This window comes from Artemia sp. Qi Xiang Cuo, unplaced genomic scaffold, assembly GCF_049724085.1.
Source record: "Artemia sp. Qi Xiang Cuo unplaced genomic scaffold, ASM4972408v1 HiC_scaffold_3023, whole genome shotgun sequence".
Taxonomy (NCBI): domain Eukaryota; kingdom Metazoa; phylum Arthropoda; class Branchiopoda; order Anostraca; family Artemiidae; genus Artemia; species Artemia sp. Qi Xiang Cuo.
In genome coordinates this window covers 542,576-561,707 of record NW_028300418.1, presented here as the reverse complement: position 1 = coordinate 561,707, position 19,132 = coordinate 542,576, and the positions used below count along the sequence as shown (strand labels likewise).

Here is a 19,132-nt window from a genome sequence, read left to right as displayed (position 1 = left end):
AGCCTAAAATTAATTGTTGTACTTTTTTTTTTCATAAACTACTGTTTGAGGTGCAAACTCTTTTTGCCTCAATCACTACTTTAGAAATATTTTAGTATATTTTATTTGGAGACTTGTCGTTTTACTTGGCAAATAAATAAATTATAACGCAGATTAACAAAAAGTGTATGTTGTATTTTATTTGTGTTTGTGTAAATATAGATATCAATGAAATGTCATTAGAAGATAGTTAATACCTTTATTTTTTAGATTACCCTAGACTTGGAAGTTACTCTCTTTGGAGGTTGGTGGAAATCACCACCTCCGGAGATGTAGAGCAAATTAGACAGTTGGTCATATTAGGTGCCATACCTAAAATGATATCAATGTTAACTGTTCATTGGTTTTCTTCAAAAGCACTGCTCACCCTGCGAAATTTTGCTCGTGATCATAGAGATGAAGTTCTTAGGAACGGGTTCTTGCAAGTTCTATTGAAATTGATGAGAAATAACAGACATAAAAAAAGACGTGTGAGTTAACTTCTTCTTTTTTAGGCTTAATTTTCATTAATTTTCAGGTATAATTTACTTCGAACCTTTAAATCCTCCATGCATCAAATTCATAAAAAAGAATGGAAACAAATTTATGAATAAAAAAAGAAAGGATCTTTTGCATTCTTCTTGTAGCTTTTATACTCCTTGATTTACTGGATGTTTTTTCATTTATCTTGATTCAGTCTCATTTATGATTCATTTTTGGCTTGGATCTAAATAATTAATATAAACAAATGAAAGTTTCCTCTAGTGACGTGCCTATCGAACTATCGACTAAGTATTAAAAGCTTTTAGATTTCCTCTTCTAGTTTACCCTGGTTCTATATTCCCTTTGTATAATGAACGTTGGCTCTTAATCATAAAAAATAATTGTAATTTCAAAGTGCAGTTGCTGAAAACTGTGTAAACATGTGCATAACGTAATTCAATTTTGACTATCAAAGGGTTTCTTTATGTTAATAAAGCTTCTATATTAAAACTACTCCTTTTATGTTAATACTGCTCCTTTTGATGTTAATATTTATCGTTTTATACTAGTATTATATAAATACTAATGCTCTTTATATATCAATGTTACTCCTTCTATATTATGTAAATAAAGAGTAAAAACATACACATAAAAGATCTAAGGAAAAAATGGAATCAAAACGAACCTCTAAAATAAAACGCGAAATTAAAATAGACCCTCTCCAAGCAACAAGGGGGAAAAAAATGCCCCTGAGATAGTTCAGTTTTGGGACTAAATGAGATCTTGAATTCTGGTCTCAGTTTGTGGATGACATTATTTCTGTTTGGGAGCATAGAAAGACGTCACTTAACTCCTTTTTGACACATCTTGATATGTTCAACTCTAACCTTCAGTTCACCTTTGAACTGGAAGATAATAATAAATTATCTTTTCTATGCGTTTTAATTCTCAAAAAAGCCTTTCAGTCTTATATTTTTGATTTGTAGTAAACCTAGGCATAATGATAGATTTTCGCAGACAACGCAACAGGTGGTTGGAAAACCACCCACCTTGTTTGAAAAGAGGAGTGATTATATCATTAGCTGATTGAGTACTAAAAATTTTTTCTGAAATTCACATAGTTCTTGAACCAAACTATCTCAAGGACATTTTATTTTATTTTTCTTAAAATTGCAAAGTTTTTTCTCTATTCAATGTACTTACTTAGACTTAGGTTTTCCCACGCTTGTTGGGGAATAATATGACAGTGGTGCCTCTCAATGACGACCTAGGTTTTCCCACGCTTGTTGGGGAATAATATGACAGTGGTGCCTCTCAATGACGACCTCTTAAGCGGTTTTGACCAAATATATTCAAGGGACGACTACTACAGTGCAGCATCCTTTTCGTGATAATGGCCAAGCATTACTTTCTGTCCTACATGTCTTCTAATTCTGGGAGCGATCCAACACCAAACATCAAAGAGGAGCCACCAAGCGTGCTATTAAAGTATTCGGAGCTTCCATATATGTTTCCGATGAATACAGACTATTTTCCCTGTTTTAATTATTGGAATAATAGAATGAGTTACTATGAAGCTGGAATGGTGGATGATTATTCAATAGATAAGAATGCCGTTCTATAGTTAAAACATGCAAGGGATCAGAGTCCTCCAAGCAAATTTATTAGGCCCAACGCTAAGATTTTCATCAATTAACCCCTCCCCCAGAGGCGAAACCAAAATGTTTGAAAAAAAGTCTGCCGGAAACAAAATGTGATACTCTTCTTATCGATTTTAGCTGTGACTTTTGATTTAAAATACAGACACGCCCCTCCCTGTCCCAATCAGTTACCAAACTATTATGGCTTCATATCTATGCTTCCAAAACTTGTATCAATAAATTTTGGCTCTACTGAATCTTAGCACTGTTTTGTGAAATCTGTTGTAATGCCCATATAGTGTCCAGAGTACGCGCTTCGTACTTAGTAGACTCATCAGCAAAATTCGAATTTCGGCTTTTAAATCATAACAAAACGCCAATTCTTGTGGACCCTTTTTTCATACCAATTTCAAATTAGTTATAATTCTTCCATCACTCAAAATTTATGTGTAATTATTGTTAAAATCTGCGCTCGGGGAATTTTGACTCTTTAAGAATTGTTGTAAAAACAATAAGGAAAAAACCCCTGCTATTTCTAAATGTAAACTCCCTAGGGATCTATTAACGTCAGAGACATATGATGCTTAAAACTATTTTTTTTACATCTGAGATAAGAAGTTCGGTCTCTTTTCTAGAGTTTAGGAACTAATCATAATTCTTCAACCCTTAATAGATTCCTTAAATTCTTATCATCAAGGTATCTAGCAAAACTAATTCTCCTGTGTGTGATTCGAATCCTAACCATCAATGGTGCGGGATAAATAGGGGGGGGTCCTAGATCGGGAAGAAGAGGCTGGGGGATATCAAACAAAATTGATCGGATGGTCTTAGATTTAGTTTTTTGGGTCCTGTAACCATTCTCATCTGGGTGGAGGGAAAGGGTCTATAAATTCTCTTTATGATACATTTAGCAGTAAAAGATATTGGATTTTAACGAAGCCCGGTGAAAAGCAAGATCTATAGTCATAGTTATACTTTCAGCGTCACAGGAACTGGTCTGGCCTTTGGGGAGAGACCCCTAAATCCTTGTCATCAGGACACTTTGCTAAAAGAAGAATCAGATATTGGCTAAACTTTGCCAGAAGATAGAGAAATTTATGATAAATCATAAAGTAACTCATTTATTCATATGGGATATTCTTGTTATGAAGGTGGTTTATTTTCAGATAACCATTAGAAGACATGAAAAAAATATCTCCATTAGAAGACAGGCTGCACAGACCTTGTCATTTCTGTTCAAGGACAATGATTATCACCCACCCATTGAACACATAAAGAATTGTTTACTTGTTGTCAAGGAATTATTAAGAAGTATTGATACAGAGATTTTAGGTTAGTCCTTTCATATTTACATTGTCCTTTTACTGTTTACTGTCGTGCCTATTGTGGAAACAGCTGCATGACCAAAGACAATTTCCTCAGTAGAAATTTGCTGTTGAAATTTGCGATCAATTCAGAAGTTAAACTTTCCAATTTTTAATCTATTAAAGTTTGATTTTTCTCTATCAAGCAAAAGATGCACAACAGCAGCAAATTTATAAGAAATTTAAAATAAATTTTCTTGTGAAATATTATCGCATTTAATCAGCAGTTGTACCGAACCAATCCTGCTCAATTCATCCTCAGGGCTATACTGTGGTGTTTCTCCTCCCAATAGTATGTTGCAGACGGTTTGATATCATTCTATTATCCATTCTTGTTTTAGTTTTGTTTTTGTTTAAAGCTTTTTCCAATAGGCAATGATTACAAGTCCTAAAAAAAAGTCCCCCCAGATCCCACCTCAAATGCCAGTGAAAGTGATACCCATCTTGGCTGGTCAAGCACACTATCTCAAAGTTCAAATGATAGCTCCAATTCTGAGAATAGGACAATGATAAGTGTAGGGGCTAATGTCACCATAGATGAAGATAATGGGTTTCAAGAGGTCCTTTCTAGAAGCTCTAAAAAAAGGAAAAAAATCTCCCCAATCAAAAGCATTTCACCTCTCCCTGCCCAAGATCCTCCCTCCAAAAACTTAGTAATTTACCTTAAAATTACTCCTACTACCCCCTTTGAAATAAAAAAGATTACTGCAATAAGAGTTGCAATTTTCAAATTGATAAAATCAATGTTCTCTCTTAATATTAACCGTGATGGATCTCTGTTAATAGCTGTCCAAGATCAGAAATCAGCAGACACAATAATTAACCTAAAATCCCTTCTGAAAACCCCAATTAATGCATCTAAATGGAACCCAAAACAATCACCAACAAAAATACCCTGATAAATATATTGTTTTTTCCAATGAATTTTTAAATAACACTATCTTTTGGTTGTCGTTGCTTTTCTATATTTTCCCTATGCTTTTCGAGTATTAAATTTTTTGAAGAAAAAATTAAAAATCTATTCGACTTGGGCTTGACAAAGCATAAGGAAGACAAAATAGCTCTCTATAATTTTCCAGTGTCGTGCTAGCAGCGGGGAAAAAAAAGGAAAAAAGAGGACACATCAGTGCTACCCATGCAAATAAGTGATGTTCCTTGTTGTTCAAGCCAGGGAACAAGCCAAGGGCACTAGCCCTTTGAATTTCCTATCAAATGAGCCCTTTTTCAAGTTTCTACAACAAAGATTTCAATAATAACCTTATATGCCCCCAGGGCATAACTTAGAACCTTTGCCCTGAAGACTGTGGGGGGAGTTGCCTGCTCAAAGGTCTAATTTTATGACCTTTGAACTGAATAGAACAAAATGGCTATCTCAAAATCTTTATTGGATATGTTTGGGGAAATGGTGGGTGTGGAAGGGGTGTTAGTTGCTTTCCAATCACTTCAAACTATTCAAAAGGACACAAGCCACTCCAATTTCCAATTAAATTAGCCCTTTTCAAAGTTTCCACAAAGTTTTGGCTTCCCTACAAAATTAGCCAAAGGTAAGAATACATTAAATTGATTAAAACAGAGCAAACCTCAGCAATGGTTTAAAAAAGTAAAAGAAATAGGGGGTTGCTTGTGCAAGAACTTTGATTTCCTTCTGGAGGAACAGACAGCCAATGAGCTGAATAAACAACTAGCTAGCATTGTGCAAGTGTTCCCACTCTTGTGGAAAATCATCTGATCCTTAAAACTCCAAAAGATGAAATACTTTAAATTAAAGCAAATTAAATAATTAGAAAATACAGAAAATAAAAAAAGGGGACTTTGTCATATTGATATCCCACTTGATCTAATAAAAGCCTTCCCCTAATAAACTATCAACACATCTTATTACATGTGGTGCTGGAAGCTCAGCTATACTACTCCAATCCAAAAGAGGGTAGATAGGTAACAATTTTATTTTCAAACTCCATAAAAATGGTCACGCCAATCAGCTGCAGTTTTTGTCATAATAAGACACTAAACATATATAAAAAATATGGAAATCACCTCCATAGCCATTGTCATGCAAATTTTTTTTTTTTACTAATTTTTATTCAACAAAAGACATTATTCTATTAAAAAATATATTTTTAAAAAAATTAAAAATAAAATGAAAATTAAAGTTTTTTTTTTCTTGTTTATATACCATATTTAATTGATGATACTTCTGAACTGCTGCTTTTTTTTATTTATTTTTGCTTATGTGTCGAATATTACTAAATTTTTCTCTTTGTGATTAACTAAAAATTACAAAATAATAAAAAAATAATATAATACAAATTACAAAATCAATCTAAAACGAGTAAATTTATCAAATTGAAAAATACACATTTAGCACTTCATTTGAAAACACTTCATTTACAATGGAACAAAAAACACTTAAGAGTTTATTCGGTATGAAGAAAAATGAAGTGCCAGCTATTTTCTTAGGTAAAAAAAGAGAAAAGCTCATCGATGTAATTAAATGAAATAATATGCAGACTGAAGTAGCTCCAGGAAGATGTAGAGATTTTCTTCCTAGTTGGTCACTTTTAATCCATTTAAAATGTTAGAAGACTTAATATCACTTATTTAGTTTAAGATTTTATTTCCAAATGCTCACAAAAATAACCAAATTTAAGAAAGTCGGAACAATAATTCGCCTGTGGTCAAATTACTCAGGCTCCTCTTTGATCACAACCCAGGCTCAAAGCTTCTGCTGTGTTCATATACATGGGAATCTCCAAAAAGTTTCTTTTTAAAATAGTTGTCAAGCGTAGTTAGGCGTCTTTAGCATTTTTTGTTCTTCTTCAAAGATTTGAAAAAAGTGTAATAATATTCCAAATGTTACATTTGTTATATTTGTAAATATTTTTGGTCATCATTTGTGGGGTGATCGAAATTTTAACCACTGTAGAGACGTAAGAACGGTGAAACATCTAGGACTCAGAGGTCATAAGACTGTCAATGACTCCTCCTTGAACATCCCAAATTGAAAGCTGGTATTATGACCTGGCCTTTTAATGTTAATTGTGACCTGGACCAAGGGCGCCCTTGGCACTTAAGCACAACGTTATGTGGTTATGTAGCTATCAATTTCGTCACACAAATTCTTTTTAATTTTAATCTGCCTGTTAATTATTAATTACTTTTTTAAAAGTAAACTCTTTTAATCAATAACAAAAAAAAACGGGTCGTACGTATTTGTCACTTTAACGTTCGAAGATTAAAAAATACAAGTTCTTTTTAAATTATAAAAAAAACAAATATTTTAAATTTCTTTAAACTTTTACTCTTTTGGGCAGTAATTATTTCAATAAAAAAAAAAAAAAAATACAGTTACTATCAATTAAATACAAAACAACCCAATGCCCCCCTCTTTATACCATATTTATAGTATGACTTATATTATTTAAATTGAAAAAAAAAATTAAATTTTTTAAATCACTTAATTAAATAAAGAAATTTAGATATATTATCATTAAAAAGTCATACCTCCCAACCCCCCCCCCCCTCTGGATGCCACCTTGATAGGATAAAATCTCATATTTATATTAAAAAATAATCCATTAATAATTAAATTGGTCATTATATTTTTAAAAAAAACACGCAAAATAAAGATAAAAATAGAGTTTTAATTGAAAAAAAAAACTGATGGTATTATTTATGTGTAAAAATAAAACAAAAAAAATGTAAAAAAAATTAAGATATAAATAAAATTATAAAAAAAATGAGTAATGTCATTGATTCGCCGTGGGATTCTATAAGATCCAAAGAATCTAATTAAAAGGGAGCACACACAAAAGCCAAATTAGGCCAGTAGCCTATAAGAAATCGCAAAATACCCAAGACAATGAGCAAGTCCCAGTTGAGGGCCCGGGGTCTATCAAAATATTTCAATGGTTTCCTAGGGAATTTAATATCATTTTCTTCCAAATCCAAATTAAATGAAAAAAAATAATTTTCTTTTTTGCATGCCGTATTTCAATAAAAAAAATTTTGTTTATTAATTTAAAATTTATAGCCCCCTACCCCCCCCCCAAGGCCAAAAGTTAAAATGTTGTTTTTTCTACAATTTTTTGTTTAACGTCCGGGTCAATTTTTATGTAACCAACCCTCTAACTAGCCAATGCTATAGCTAAATTTTTTCCAAAAATAATTTTTTTGTTTTGTTTGGGGGGGGGGTGATTTTTTTAACAAATAATATTTTATTTTATTTTATATTTATGGAGTTAAAAAGTTGGGTGTTAAAACTATATAAAATCTTATCTAAAAACAGAAAAAGAAAAAAAATTCTGAAAACTTAAAATTCATCTGTAGATAAAATCTGTCGGCTATCAATTTCAAAAATCAAAATCTATCTGAAGGCTGAAGCTGTATAGTTGTGAATGCGTTATATAGTTCTATTCAACTTGAAAATAAAATTCTTGACTATTAACGATGTAAGAAATAGAAATTGGGAAACTGTATTCGAAATGATTTTAACCCGTTTTATAGAGACGATACTTTTTTGTCAACATATGAAGAACTGCGTATATTGCAATTGCATCTGTCTGGTTTTTATTCAAAGTAACAAAAGACACGGAAAATTAACAAACAAGAGAGTAGTGAAGAATTATGGTATGCAAGTAATGTTTGGCAGGGAAAGTCACTGGTGATAAAGCGCTAGGGTGGCACCGTGATTGCGTGATTTTCGGGGATTCGGGGAACCAAATTTTTTTTCAGGGTGACGCATAGATTTTTGGGGAAATACCCGAAAATTTGGGGATAGTGCAAGCCCTGCTTGATTTCCACTCAGGAAAATCATAATGCTACACCACACGAGAACGAAAAGCTCCTAATTTTTGGCTGACTCAATAAAAAATTGAAGAACCTGTATAGTAAAGTCATACAAACGCCGCTGCCATTTCAGACTGCGGTCTAGCGGACTTCCCGTCGGTGGCGGTCGGTCAATTCGCCGGCGTGGCGCCGGGGGTTAGATACAACAATAAGGAAAAATACATCCTCCTAATTACAAAAATAAACTCCCTTGGGATCTCTTCCCGTCAGTGTCGTGTGTTACATAAAAATATTTATTAGACGTCTGAGATAATAAGTTGTCTATTTTCTATATTTTAAGATCTAATAATAATTATTCAGTCCCTTAATAGATTAAACAAATTTTATAATCAAGGTATCTAGCAAAAGTAATTCTCCTTTGTGAGATTCAAATCCGACCCATTGATTGTATTGGATAAATAGAAGGGGGTCCTATATCTGGAAGAAGAGGCTGTTGGATATCGGAGAAACTTGATTGGAGGGTCCTAAATCTAGTTTTTGGGGTCCTGTACCCATTTTCATCCATGCGGAGGGATAGGGTCTATAAATTCCTTTTATCAGACACTTAGCAGTAAAGAATATTTGATTTTAACCAAGCCTGGTGAAAAGCAAGATCTATAGTCATAGTCATACTTTCAGGGCCTCAGGAACTAGTCTAGACTTTGGGGAGAGGCCCCTAAATTCTTATCATCAGGTCACTTTGCTGAATGGCGAATCAGATTTAAGCTAAACTTTGCCAGAAGCTAGAGAAACTGTCTTAATTTTGATTTTTCGTAGTCTTTATCCTTTTTGACCATAGTGAGAGAAGCTGGCCAATTTTTGTCCTCAGGACATGTACCAAAACGGGTTGTTGGGTCTTTTCAAACCATTAACTTTAAATCAAAAACTATAAACCGTAAAGTTTCCATAAAGTTTTGTTTAAGCAATTAACTGTAAACCAAAAACTATAAACAGTAAAGTTTCCATAAAATTGTTGTTTAAGGTATTAACTGTTAAATAGAAAATAAACAGTAAAGTTCCCATAAAATTTCGTTCAAGTTATTAACTGTAAAACATAAACCGTAAAATTTACATAAAGTTTTGATTAAGCCATTAACTTTAAATAAAAACTATAAACCGTAAAGTTTCCATAAAATTGTTGTTTAAGGCATTAACTGTGGATTAAGAACTAGACAGTAAAGTTTCAATAAAATTTCGTTTATGACATTAACTGTAAAACAAAAACTAAACCGTAAATTTTCCTATAATCCTGTTAAAGTCATTAGCATTAAATCAAAAACTATAAACTGTAAAGTTTCCATTACGTTTTGTTGAAACCATGACCTGTAAACCAAAAACTATAATCCGTAAATATACCATTAAATTTTTTTGAGCCATTAACTGTAAAACGAAGACTAAACCGTAAAGTTTCCACAAAAATTTTTTTAAGCCATTAACTGTAAAAAAAAAACTATAAACCGTAAAGTTTCCATTAAATTGTTTTTTCAGGCATTAACTGTGAATTAAAAACTAAGCCGTAAAATTCCCATAAAATTCCGTTTGTTATTAACTGTAAACCAAAAACTTTAAACCGTAAAGTTCCCATAAAATTTTTTTTAAGCCATTAACTGTAAACCAAAAACTATAAACCGTAAAGTTCCCATAAAATTTTGTTTAAGCCATTAACTGTAAACCAAAAACTACAAACCGTAAAGTTTCCATAAAATTTTGTTTAAACCATTAACTGTAAACCAAAAACTATAAACCGTAAAGTTTCTATAAAATTGTTGTTTAAGCCATTACTATAAAACAAAAACTAAACCGTAAAGTTCCCATAAATTTTGTCTAAGCCACTAACTATAAAACAAAAACTAAACTGTAAATCTCCCATAAAATGTTTTTTAAGCCATTAACTGTAAAACAAAAACTAAACCGTAAAGTTCCCGTTAAATTGTTGTTTAAGGCATTAGCTCTAAACCAAAAACTATAAACCGTAAAGTTTCCATTAAATTTTTTTTAAGCCATTAACTGTAAACCAAAAACTAAACCGTAAAGTTTCCACAAAGTTTTGTTTAAGCCATTAACTGTAAACAAAAAACTATAAACCGTAAAGTTTCCATTAAATTTTTTTTTAAGGCATTAACTGTGAATTAAAAACTAAGCCGTAAAGTTCCCATAAAATTTCGTTTAAGTTATTAACTGTAAACCAACAACTATAAACCGTAAAGTTTCCATAAAAATTTTTTTAAACCATTAATTGTAAAACAAAAACTATAAACCGTAAAGTTTTCATAAAATTTTGTTTAAGCCATTAACTCTAAACCAAAAACTATAAACCGTAAAGTTTCCATAAAATTTTGTTTAAACAATTAACTGTAAACCAAAAACTATAAACCGTAAAGTTTCTATAAAATTGTTTTTTAAGCCATTAAATGTAAAAAAAAAACTAAACCGTAAAGTTCCCATAAAATTTTGTTTAAGCCATTAACTATAAAAAAAAAAAATAAACCGTAAATTTCCCATAAAATTTTGTTTAAGCCATTAACGGTAAACCAAAAACTATAAACCGTAAAGTTTCCATAAAATGTTGTTTGAAACCATTAACTGTAAACCAAGAACTATAAACCGTAAAGTTCCCATAAAGTTTTGTTTAAGCCATTAACTGTAAACCAAAAACTATAAACCGTAAAGTTTCCATAAAGTTTTGTTTTAGCCATTAACTGTAAACCAAAAACTATAAACCGTAAAGTTTCCATAAAATTGTTTTTTAAGCCATTAACTGTGTATTAAAAACTAAACCATAAAGTTCACATAGAATTTCGTTTAAGTTATTAACTGTAAACCAAAAACTATAAACCGTAAAGTTTCTATAAAATTTTGTTTAAAACATTAACTGTAAACCAAAAACTATAAACCGTAAAGTTTCCATAAAATTGTTGTTTAAGCCATTAACTGTAAACCAAAAACTATAATCCGTAAAGTTTCCATAAAATTTTGGTTAAACCATTAACTGTAAACGAAAAACTATAAACCGTAAAGTTTCCATAAAGTTTTTTTTAAGTCATTAATTGTACACCAAAAACTAAAAACCGTATAAGTTTCCATAAAATTTTGTTTAAGTCATTAACTGTAAATCAAAAACTAAACCGTAAAGTTCCCATAAAATTTTGTTTAAGTCATTAGCTGTAAACCAAAAACTAAGCTGTTAAATCTCCATACAATTTTGTTTAAGCCAATAACTGTAAACCAAAAACTATAAAACGTAAAGTTCCCATAAAATTTTTGGTAAACCATTAACTTTAAACCAAAAACTATAAACCGTAAAATTTCCATAAAATTGTTGTCTAAGGCATTGACTGTGAATTAAAAACTAAACCGTAAAGTTCCCATACAATTTTGTTTAAGTTATTAACTGTAATCCAAAAACTATAATCCGTAAAGTTTCCATAAAATTTTGTTTAAGCCATTAACTGTAAACCAAAAACTATAAACCGTAAAATTTCCATAAAATTGTTCTCTGAGGCATGAACTGTGAATTAAAAACTAAAACGTAAAGTTACCATAAAATTTTGTTTAAGTTATTAACTGTAATCCAAAAACTATAAACCGTAAAGTTTCCATAAAATTTTGTCTAAGCCATTAACTGTAAACCAAAAACTAAACCGTAAAGTTCCCATACAATTTTGTTTAAGCCAATAACTGTAAAACAAAAACTATAATCCGTACAGGTTCAATAAAATTTTGGTTAAACCATTAAATGTAAACGAAAACCTATTAACTGTAAAGTTTTCATATAATTGTTGTTTATGGCATTAACTGTTAATTAAAACCTCAACCGAAAAGTTCCCATAGAATTCCTTTTAAGTTATTAACTGTAAACCAAAGACTACAAACCGTAGTTCACATAGAGTTTTGTTCAAACAATTAACTGTAAACAAAAAACTATAAACCGTAAAGTATCCATAAAGTTTCTGTTTAAGGCATTAAATGTGAGTTAAAAACTCAACCCTAAATTTCCCATAGAATTCCTGTTGAGTTATTAAATGTAAACCAGAAACTATAAACCGTAAAGTTTCCATATAGTTTTGTTCAAACCATTAACTATAAACCAAAAACTTTAAACCGTAAAGTTTCCATACAATTTTGTTCAAACCATTAACTGTGAACCAAAAACATTAAACCGTAAAGGTTCCATACAATTTGTTTAAGCCAATAACTGTAAACCAAAAACTGTAAATCGTAAAGTTTCCATAAAATTGTTTTCTAAGTCATTAACTGTTAATTAAAAACTAAGCCGTAAAGTTCCCATAAAATTTTGTTTGTTATTAACTGTAAACCAAATACTATAAACCGTAAAGTTTCCATAAAATTGTTGTTTAAGACATTAGCTGTAAAACAAAAACTAAACCTTAAAGTTCCCATAAAAATTTTTTAAGCCATTAACTGTAAACCAAAAACTATAAACCGTAAATTTTCCATAAAATTTTGGTTAAACCATTAACTGTAAACGAAAAACTATAAACTATAAAGTTTCCATAAAATTGTTGTTTAAACCATTAACTGTAAAACAAAAATAAAACCGTATATATATATATATATATATATATATATATATATATATATATATATATATATATATATATATATATATATATATATATATATATATATATATATATACGTATATTCACGCGAGCTAAATTGTTCTTTAAACGATTAAATAAAATTTATTTTATTTAATTATTTTAAAATAAAATTATTTTAATTATTTTATTTAATATTTTATATAAAGAACGATGTGCTTTTAAATGCAGCCTTTACTGAAAAAATACAAATGAATATGCATTGGCAGGTTAATATACATATACTGATATTTAGTAATCAAAATGTTAATATTATTCTATTTATTTACGTTATAAAAGTAAAAACATTTATATTTTTTCAGTAAAGTGCCAATTTTGTTCTGAGCTTGGGAATGCATAGGGGTCTTCCACCTAACTTATGTTAATTTTTGCTCGTTCTGAGTTTGAGTCGGTGAATTATTGTAATTTCGGTTCGTTTTGGGTTTCATTTATTTATCGATTCTGATTTGTGTTAGTTTGACGCTTGGTAGATTATTTGATTTTATTTTTGCTCATTTTTTGTTTAATAGAATTCTTTACTTGTCTTTGAAAACTTATTTTGTGGAAAAAGTTTTTTAAATTAATATGAAAAAAGAAAGATATCCCAAGAAGCAGGAAAACTCAGAAAACCAGTAATAAGAGAAGAAGAAAAAAGAAAGAATCTTCAAAAGTAGCTAACAAAACAATTGATGAAGATAGGCTAGAGATTTATTTTATAAATGCTAAGTGCGTTTTCTTAGGGCCAATATCCACCGCCCCCCCCCACCCCACTATTTTATGACTTGACCATATTGTTCTGACTAATCTTCGAGGAATTCATCGGATCAAGGGGCTTTACTTCTTGATCTGAATTTGAATAATAGTAAATAACGAATGATATTAATAATTTGACTAATAATAATAACGGAATTTGCACTTCATTGCAAGTGCAAATGCCAGTATATTGGCCTGACATTCAGATGACACATCTTTAACTAATTTTCAGTGTTAATTTAATTTAATTTTTAATTTTTCGTTTCGTTTTCAGCTTAACTAAATGGTAGCCCTGTACCGTTGGGACAGGGGTGCATAGTAAAAAAAAACAATATGCTTTCGAATAGAGCATAAAGCAAAAAATCTATTTGTTTTGCTTTTATTGAGAAGTTTACTTTTGCGAAGCCTTCAAACAAGAATGTAACCTAAACCTTTACTGTTTAGCCAAAACCATTGATGCCATTCCTGGATCAGGGTCAAATTACTTTCTTTTGGAAAACTTTTGGTCATAAACTCTTAGTTTGTACGGGCTGCAGTTCACCCTTTGATGGGTACAAGTATGCAGGAAGAATAATTTATGCAATAGATGGCATATGAATTCCTTACTATTGAGAAAGATTTTTCCATTATATTCTTCCTATTCTTCCATCCTATTCTTCCTCAAATTAATTTCTTTTGGAAAACTTTTGTCATAAACTCTTAGTTTCTGACGGCAGCAGTTCACCCTTTGCTGGTTACAAGTATGCAGGAAGAATAATTTATGAAATAGATGGCACATGAATTCGTTACTATTGAGAAAGATTTTTCCATTATATCCTTCCAATTCTTCCATCCTATTCTTCCTCAAATTAATTTCTTTTGGAAAACTTTTTTCATAATCTCTTTGTTTGTGAAGGCTGCAGTTCACCCTTTGCTGGGTACAAGTATGCACCAAGAATAATTTATGCACTAGATGACATTTGAATTCCTTACTATTGAGAAATGTTTTTTCATTATATTCTTTCTATTAAAAAGCGTTGAGACTTACCTTTTCTGACAAAAAAAAAAATTGAGGAATCAACTAGAAAAATATTTATGAAACTAGATTATTATACATTCATGTATTCTTTCTGTTTAAGAAGAAATTTTTTCCATTGTATCAGTCCTAATAGAAAGTGTTAGGTAATAGATCAGACTAAGATCTATTTTGCGAGATTGGTAAATTCCTTCCTATAAAGAAGAAATTTTCCACTTCCTTTTGGAAAGCGTTAGAACTCATCTTGTCTGACTAAAGAATTTCAAGAATTGACTAAACTATGATTATTATAGATTGATGAATTCCTTCTCTATTGTGTCCTTCGTATCCCTTCCTGTTTAAAAGCGTTTGGACTCGTCTTTTCTGAAATGAATATAAAATGAAACGAAAATATTGAAATCTGTAACAACGTGTTAAACTTTTAATTAAAAAACTGAAATAATGAAGCAAAAGCTCGAATTTTTTCGCTCCAATTTTAAAACCATTACCTTTAAAAAAATCAGAGCAGAGAAAAAGAAGCTAAAATCTTTATATAAAAAGAAAAAAAAAAGCACGTGTCTCGAACACTTAAAGAATTTGTCGCAAAGCTCATAAACGCGTGCAGTATTTTTTTTCAAGGGGCGGGGCCGGGGGGGGATAATATGAAAAAAAAAATGAATGTCAGTTTGATAACTTTAACCAGAAGTACCCGGAAGTTTTGTAAAATATAAGATTTCAGAGTTCCAGGCCTCGAACTTTTTTCAGTTGTCACATGACTCTATTTTATTTACAAATTGAAAAGTAGTTTGGTCTAATAAATTATATAAGAAAAAATTATGTATTTAATAAACAAACATAATTTTTAAAACACATTATTAAAAATACAACTATGAGTTGCCCCCTTTCTTGCCTCAAGATTGAATTCTATTATATCTTATTGTTATTATTTATTGTATTTATTATGTTATTATATCATATTTTATCTTTGATAGAGGTGCTAAATGCCCTTTTAGTTAGAGTCAAGGATGAAGATGCAAATTACCCCTCTCTAGGTTTTATGGTGTTTCGCATGTTTTGACGGAAGTACTTATGTGGGTTGATAATTTCACCCACACGAGACGCTAAAGCTCGAATGTTTTTGCTTCAGGTTTAAAACGATTACCTTTAAAAAAGTTAGAGCAGATAAAAAGAAGCTAAAATACTTATATAAAAAGAGAAAGAAAAAAAACACCTGTCTTTAACACTTACATAATATGGTGCAAAGCTCAGACAGGTGTGCATTTGTTTTTTGCAATGCGAGGAGAGGAGGGAGGGGTGGGGGGTAATATGAAAAAAATGAATGTCAGTTTGATATATTGAACCAGAAGTGCCCGGAAGTTTGGAAAAATGTAGGATTTTAGGGTTCCAGGCCTCGAAGTTTTTCCAGTTGTAATATAATTCTATTTTATTTACAAATTGAAAAGTAGTTTCGTCTAATAAATTATTTAAGAAAAAATTCTGTATTTTAAAAACAAACATAATTTTTAAAACACATTATTAAAAACAAAACTATGAGTTGCCCCACTTTTCCCCTCATGACTGCGTTCTATTATATTTTATTTTTATTATGTATAACATTTATTGTGTTATTACATCAAATATTTTATTTTCGATAGAGACGCTAAATACCAGTTTTAGTCAGAATTGAGGATGAATATGCAAATTACCCCTCCCTAGGTTTCATGTACGGTGAACCAAAATCAAAAGCTGCATTAATTCAAAGACGATCAGAAATTAAATAAAAATATGAAGTTTTTTTTAACTGAAAGTAACAGAAATTACTCCGTATTTGAAAGGAACCGGCCCCTCATCATCGCCTCGATCTTTACACAAAATTTTTTTATTGTTTAAAAAAATAATGTTGTGAGCCAGAGTAAAACTTTAGCTTAAAAGCGCGGCGTCGAGGAGGGGACAGCCCCTTTCATATACGGAATAATTTCTGTTCGTTTTAAGTTTTAATATCACTCCTTACTTTCAGTAAAAAAAACTTTTTTTTATTTAATTAAAAAATGAGTGTTTTGAATTTATAGTTATATACTTGATTATTTCACTATGACACACAGTCTGCTGCGTGTCTGCACTATGACACATAGTATCCTTCACTCTGCTAACGACCGATAAACCACCAGCCCTCAAAAAAAAGAAAACAAGGAGGCATATCAGTGCTACCCATGTAAAAAAAGCCATTTACTATATTGTTCAAGATGGGGGACTGTAATTTCCCTTTAGTAGGTTTTTGACTGTTGGTTCTTATGGTATACTTTTCATTTCAATTTGCCATTTTCGAAGGATGGTATGCTTGTCATTCAACAGACTCTGTGGCCAAATTGAAAAAAATGTGGAATATTTGTTTTTTAAAGACCTTTTCAACATTACTTGATGCTTGATATTGCTTAAACAAGCTGCAATTACAGGCTACAATTCTTGCCCCTCTCCCTCGAATAATAAAGATATCAGTTAAAATGGAATATAAATCTAAAAAAATCTGATTATGTATGATTAGTAACCTCTTCGACGAGGATCGTTTCAGAGAAATTAAAATTTTAGGCTTTCGTTTTGGAGCTGTTAAACCATTTAAAATATAGGATACCCTCCCTCACCTAAAAATGAGAAATATCCATGAACATAGAATGAAAATTTGAATAATTTGTTTCTTTGTGTTTTCGTGCATTTTTCGACGACGAGAATTTGAGAGCCCTTATAATTTTAGGTATTATATATTCAATGTTTTATTTTCTTTGTTTCCTTTTCAGGTGCTGGGGATCAGTCTATTTGTCACTTATTTCCTATGATTTGAGTTATAGAAGGCTTCAATTAAACACAATCACAGGAAATAATGGCATAGACTACTTGGACCTACTAAATTTCACTGAACATAATCACTACTACTGGACATAATTCCCTGCAAAATCTTCAAAATTCGCTTCACAAGAACAAGAACCAGCTCCACCTACTTTTTTTTAGACCTTTTTTTAGTAAATATTTGGAAAATTACATGTGTATGAACTTATTGGCTCCACAGGCAAAGCGCTTTTACTGTTAAAAAGGGCTGTGTTTCTTTACGTCACATTTCAATCTATGATGCAAGTTGCCGGGCATAAGTGTCGTATTTGGATGATCTTGTTCTAGAAGTTAAAATGGCCTGAAAATGAACAGACGTTTTTTTCCTATCCATTTTAAACTTATATTCCTAATTCCCTGGATCTAGGGACCCCGAAACACAATAGCTAATTAAAAAAAATTTCTGTTCCCAACGAAGGCCAAATTTTTCTTCTAAGCAGCTTGGAGCAATTTACCCAATCATTTTCCTGGACCAAGGGGGCAATAGTGTATAAAAAACGATTGAGGGCCAAGGGTCGTCTAAAAATGCGCCAGAAATCTAAGTTTTGACTGGTTTTAAACTTATTATTAAAATTCCTTGTTATAAAGATTATTTTGAAAGTTTGACAATTAATAGCTTAATCAGTTAGGTTATTACACCTTCAGGCTCCTCTATTTCATCACCCTTATTTAAGGAAAGGAAATTTCAAGATTTTGGATAAAAATAAAACACCGACGAAACTAGTAATTATATCCAAGAAAAAAAACTGAATCGGTGGATTACCACTTAGTAAAACACTGGGGACAGGACAATTTGGTTGAGCAAGACAGTTCAACTGTGACAACTCAGAAGGTGTTAATCTAACTCAGACAGCTCTGAAAGCCACCTAGATAACATACTGCCTTCCTTTAATGGGTACTTTCAACTATAGGATAGAAGGTCTACCATTGACAAGTATATTCAACCTTGCTTAGACCAGAATCATGCACGGATTCTCAATTGTAATCTTCTGCTTTACAAAACTTGGATTTAAGTTTCTCCTCCTAAAATAAATCTTATTTACCGATTGACCTTTTTTTTCTGTCCAATTTGTTTCTCAAGCTCACAAGTTTTTCGACTTGTAAGACGCTCTCTTTACTTAAACAAACATTGGAAATTCAAGACTTTTCTTATACGAAAATTATTTTGCCGTATCTGACTTAAAAAATCTTCCCTTTTATAAAAAAAGATTACTTATTTATAAAATTGAAAAAACTTTAAAAACCTTATTTCAGTTTTGCCCTTAACCTGCAAAATTTAAGTCTTGCAACATGCCGCCTTTTGAATTAACCATAGCTGACTTTTGAATTCGAAGATAGACCTACAGTGAAGTTCCTTATCATTGCTACCGTTTTCTAGGCTGTTACATTACTACTGCTATTATTTGGACCTCTTCTTCAGAAAGTCAGACAAATTTTTCAAGGTATGTATAAGTCACCATAAATTATTTCGGTTAATATTTGGGTCATTCTTCTTACAAATAACAACATAACCATTTTGATTTTTCAGTTCGATGATGCTATTGGGAAATGCCATAATATACTTTGTGTAAG

General features: G+C 31.0%; 1 protein-coding gene across 1 annotated transcript in view; it reads left to right on the top strand.

The window, feature by feature from the left end:
• The first annotated feature begins 245 nt into the window (after positions 1-245).
• The window catches only part of LOC148938696 (uncharacterized), a 45,771-nt gene continuing 26,884 nt past the window's right edge, over positions 246-19,132 (top strand). Inside the window, exons 1-2 of the mRNA XM_089107604.1 lie at positions 246-509; positions 3,308-3,473. Of these exons, the coding sequence (XP_088963730.1) occupies positions 357-509; positions 3,308-3,473 (319 nt within the window). The 5' untranslated portion in view covers positions 246-356. The remainder of the gene's footprint in view (positions 510-3,307; positions 3,474-19,132) is intronic.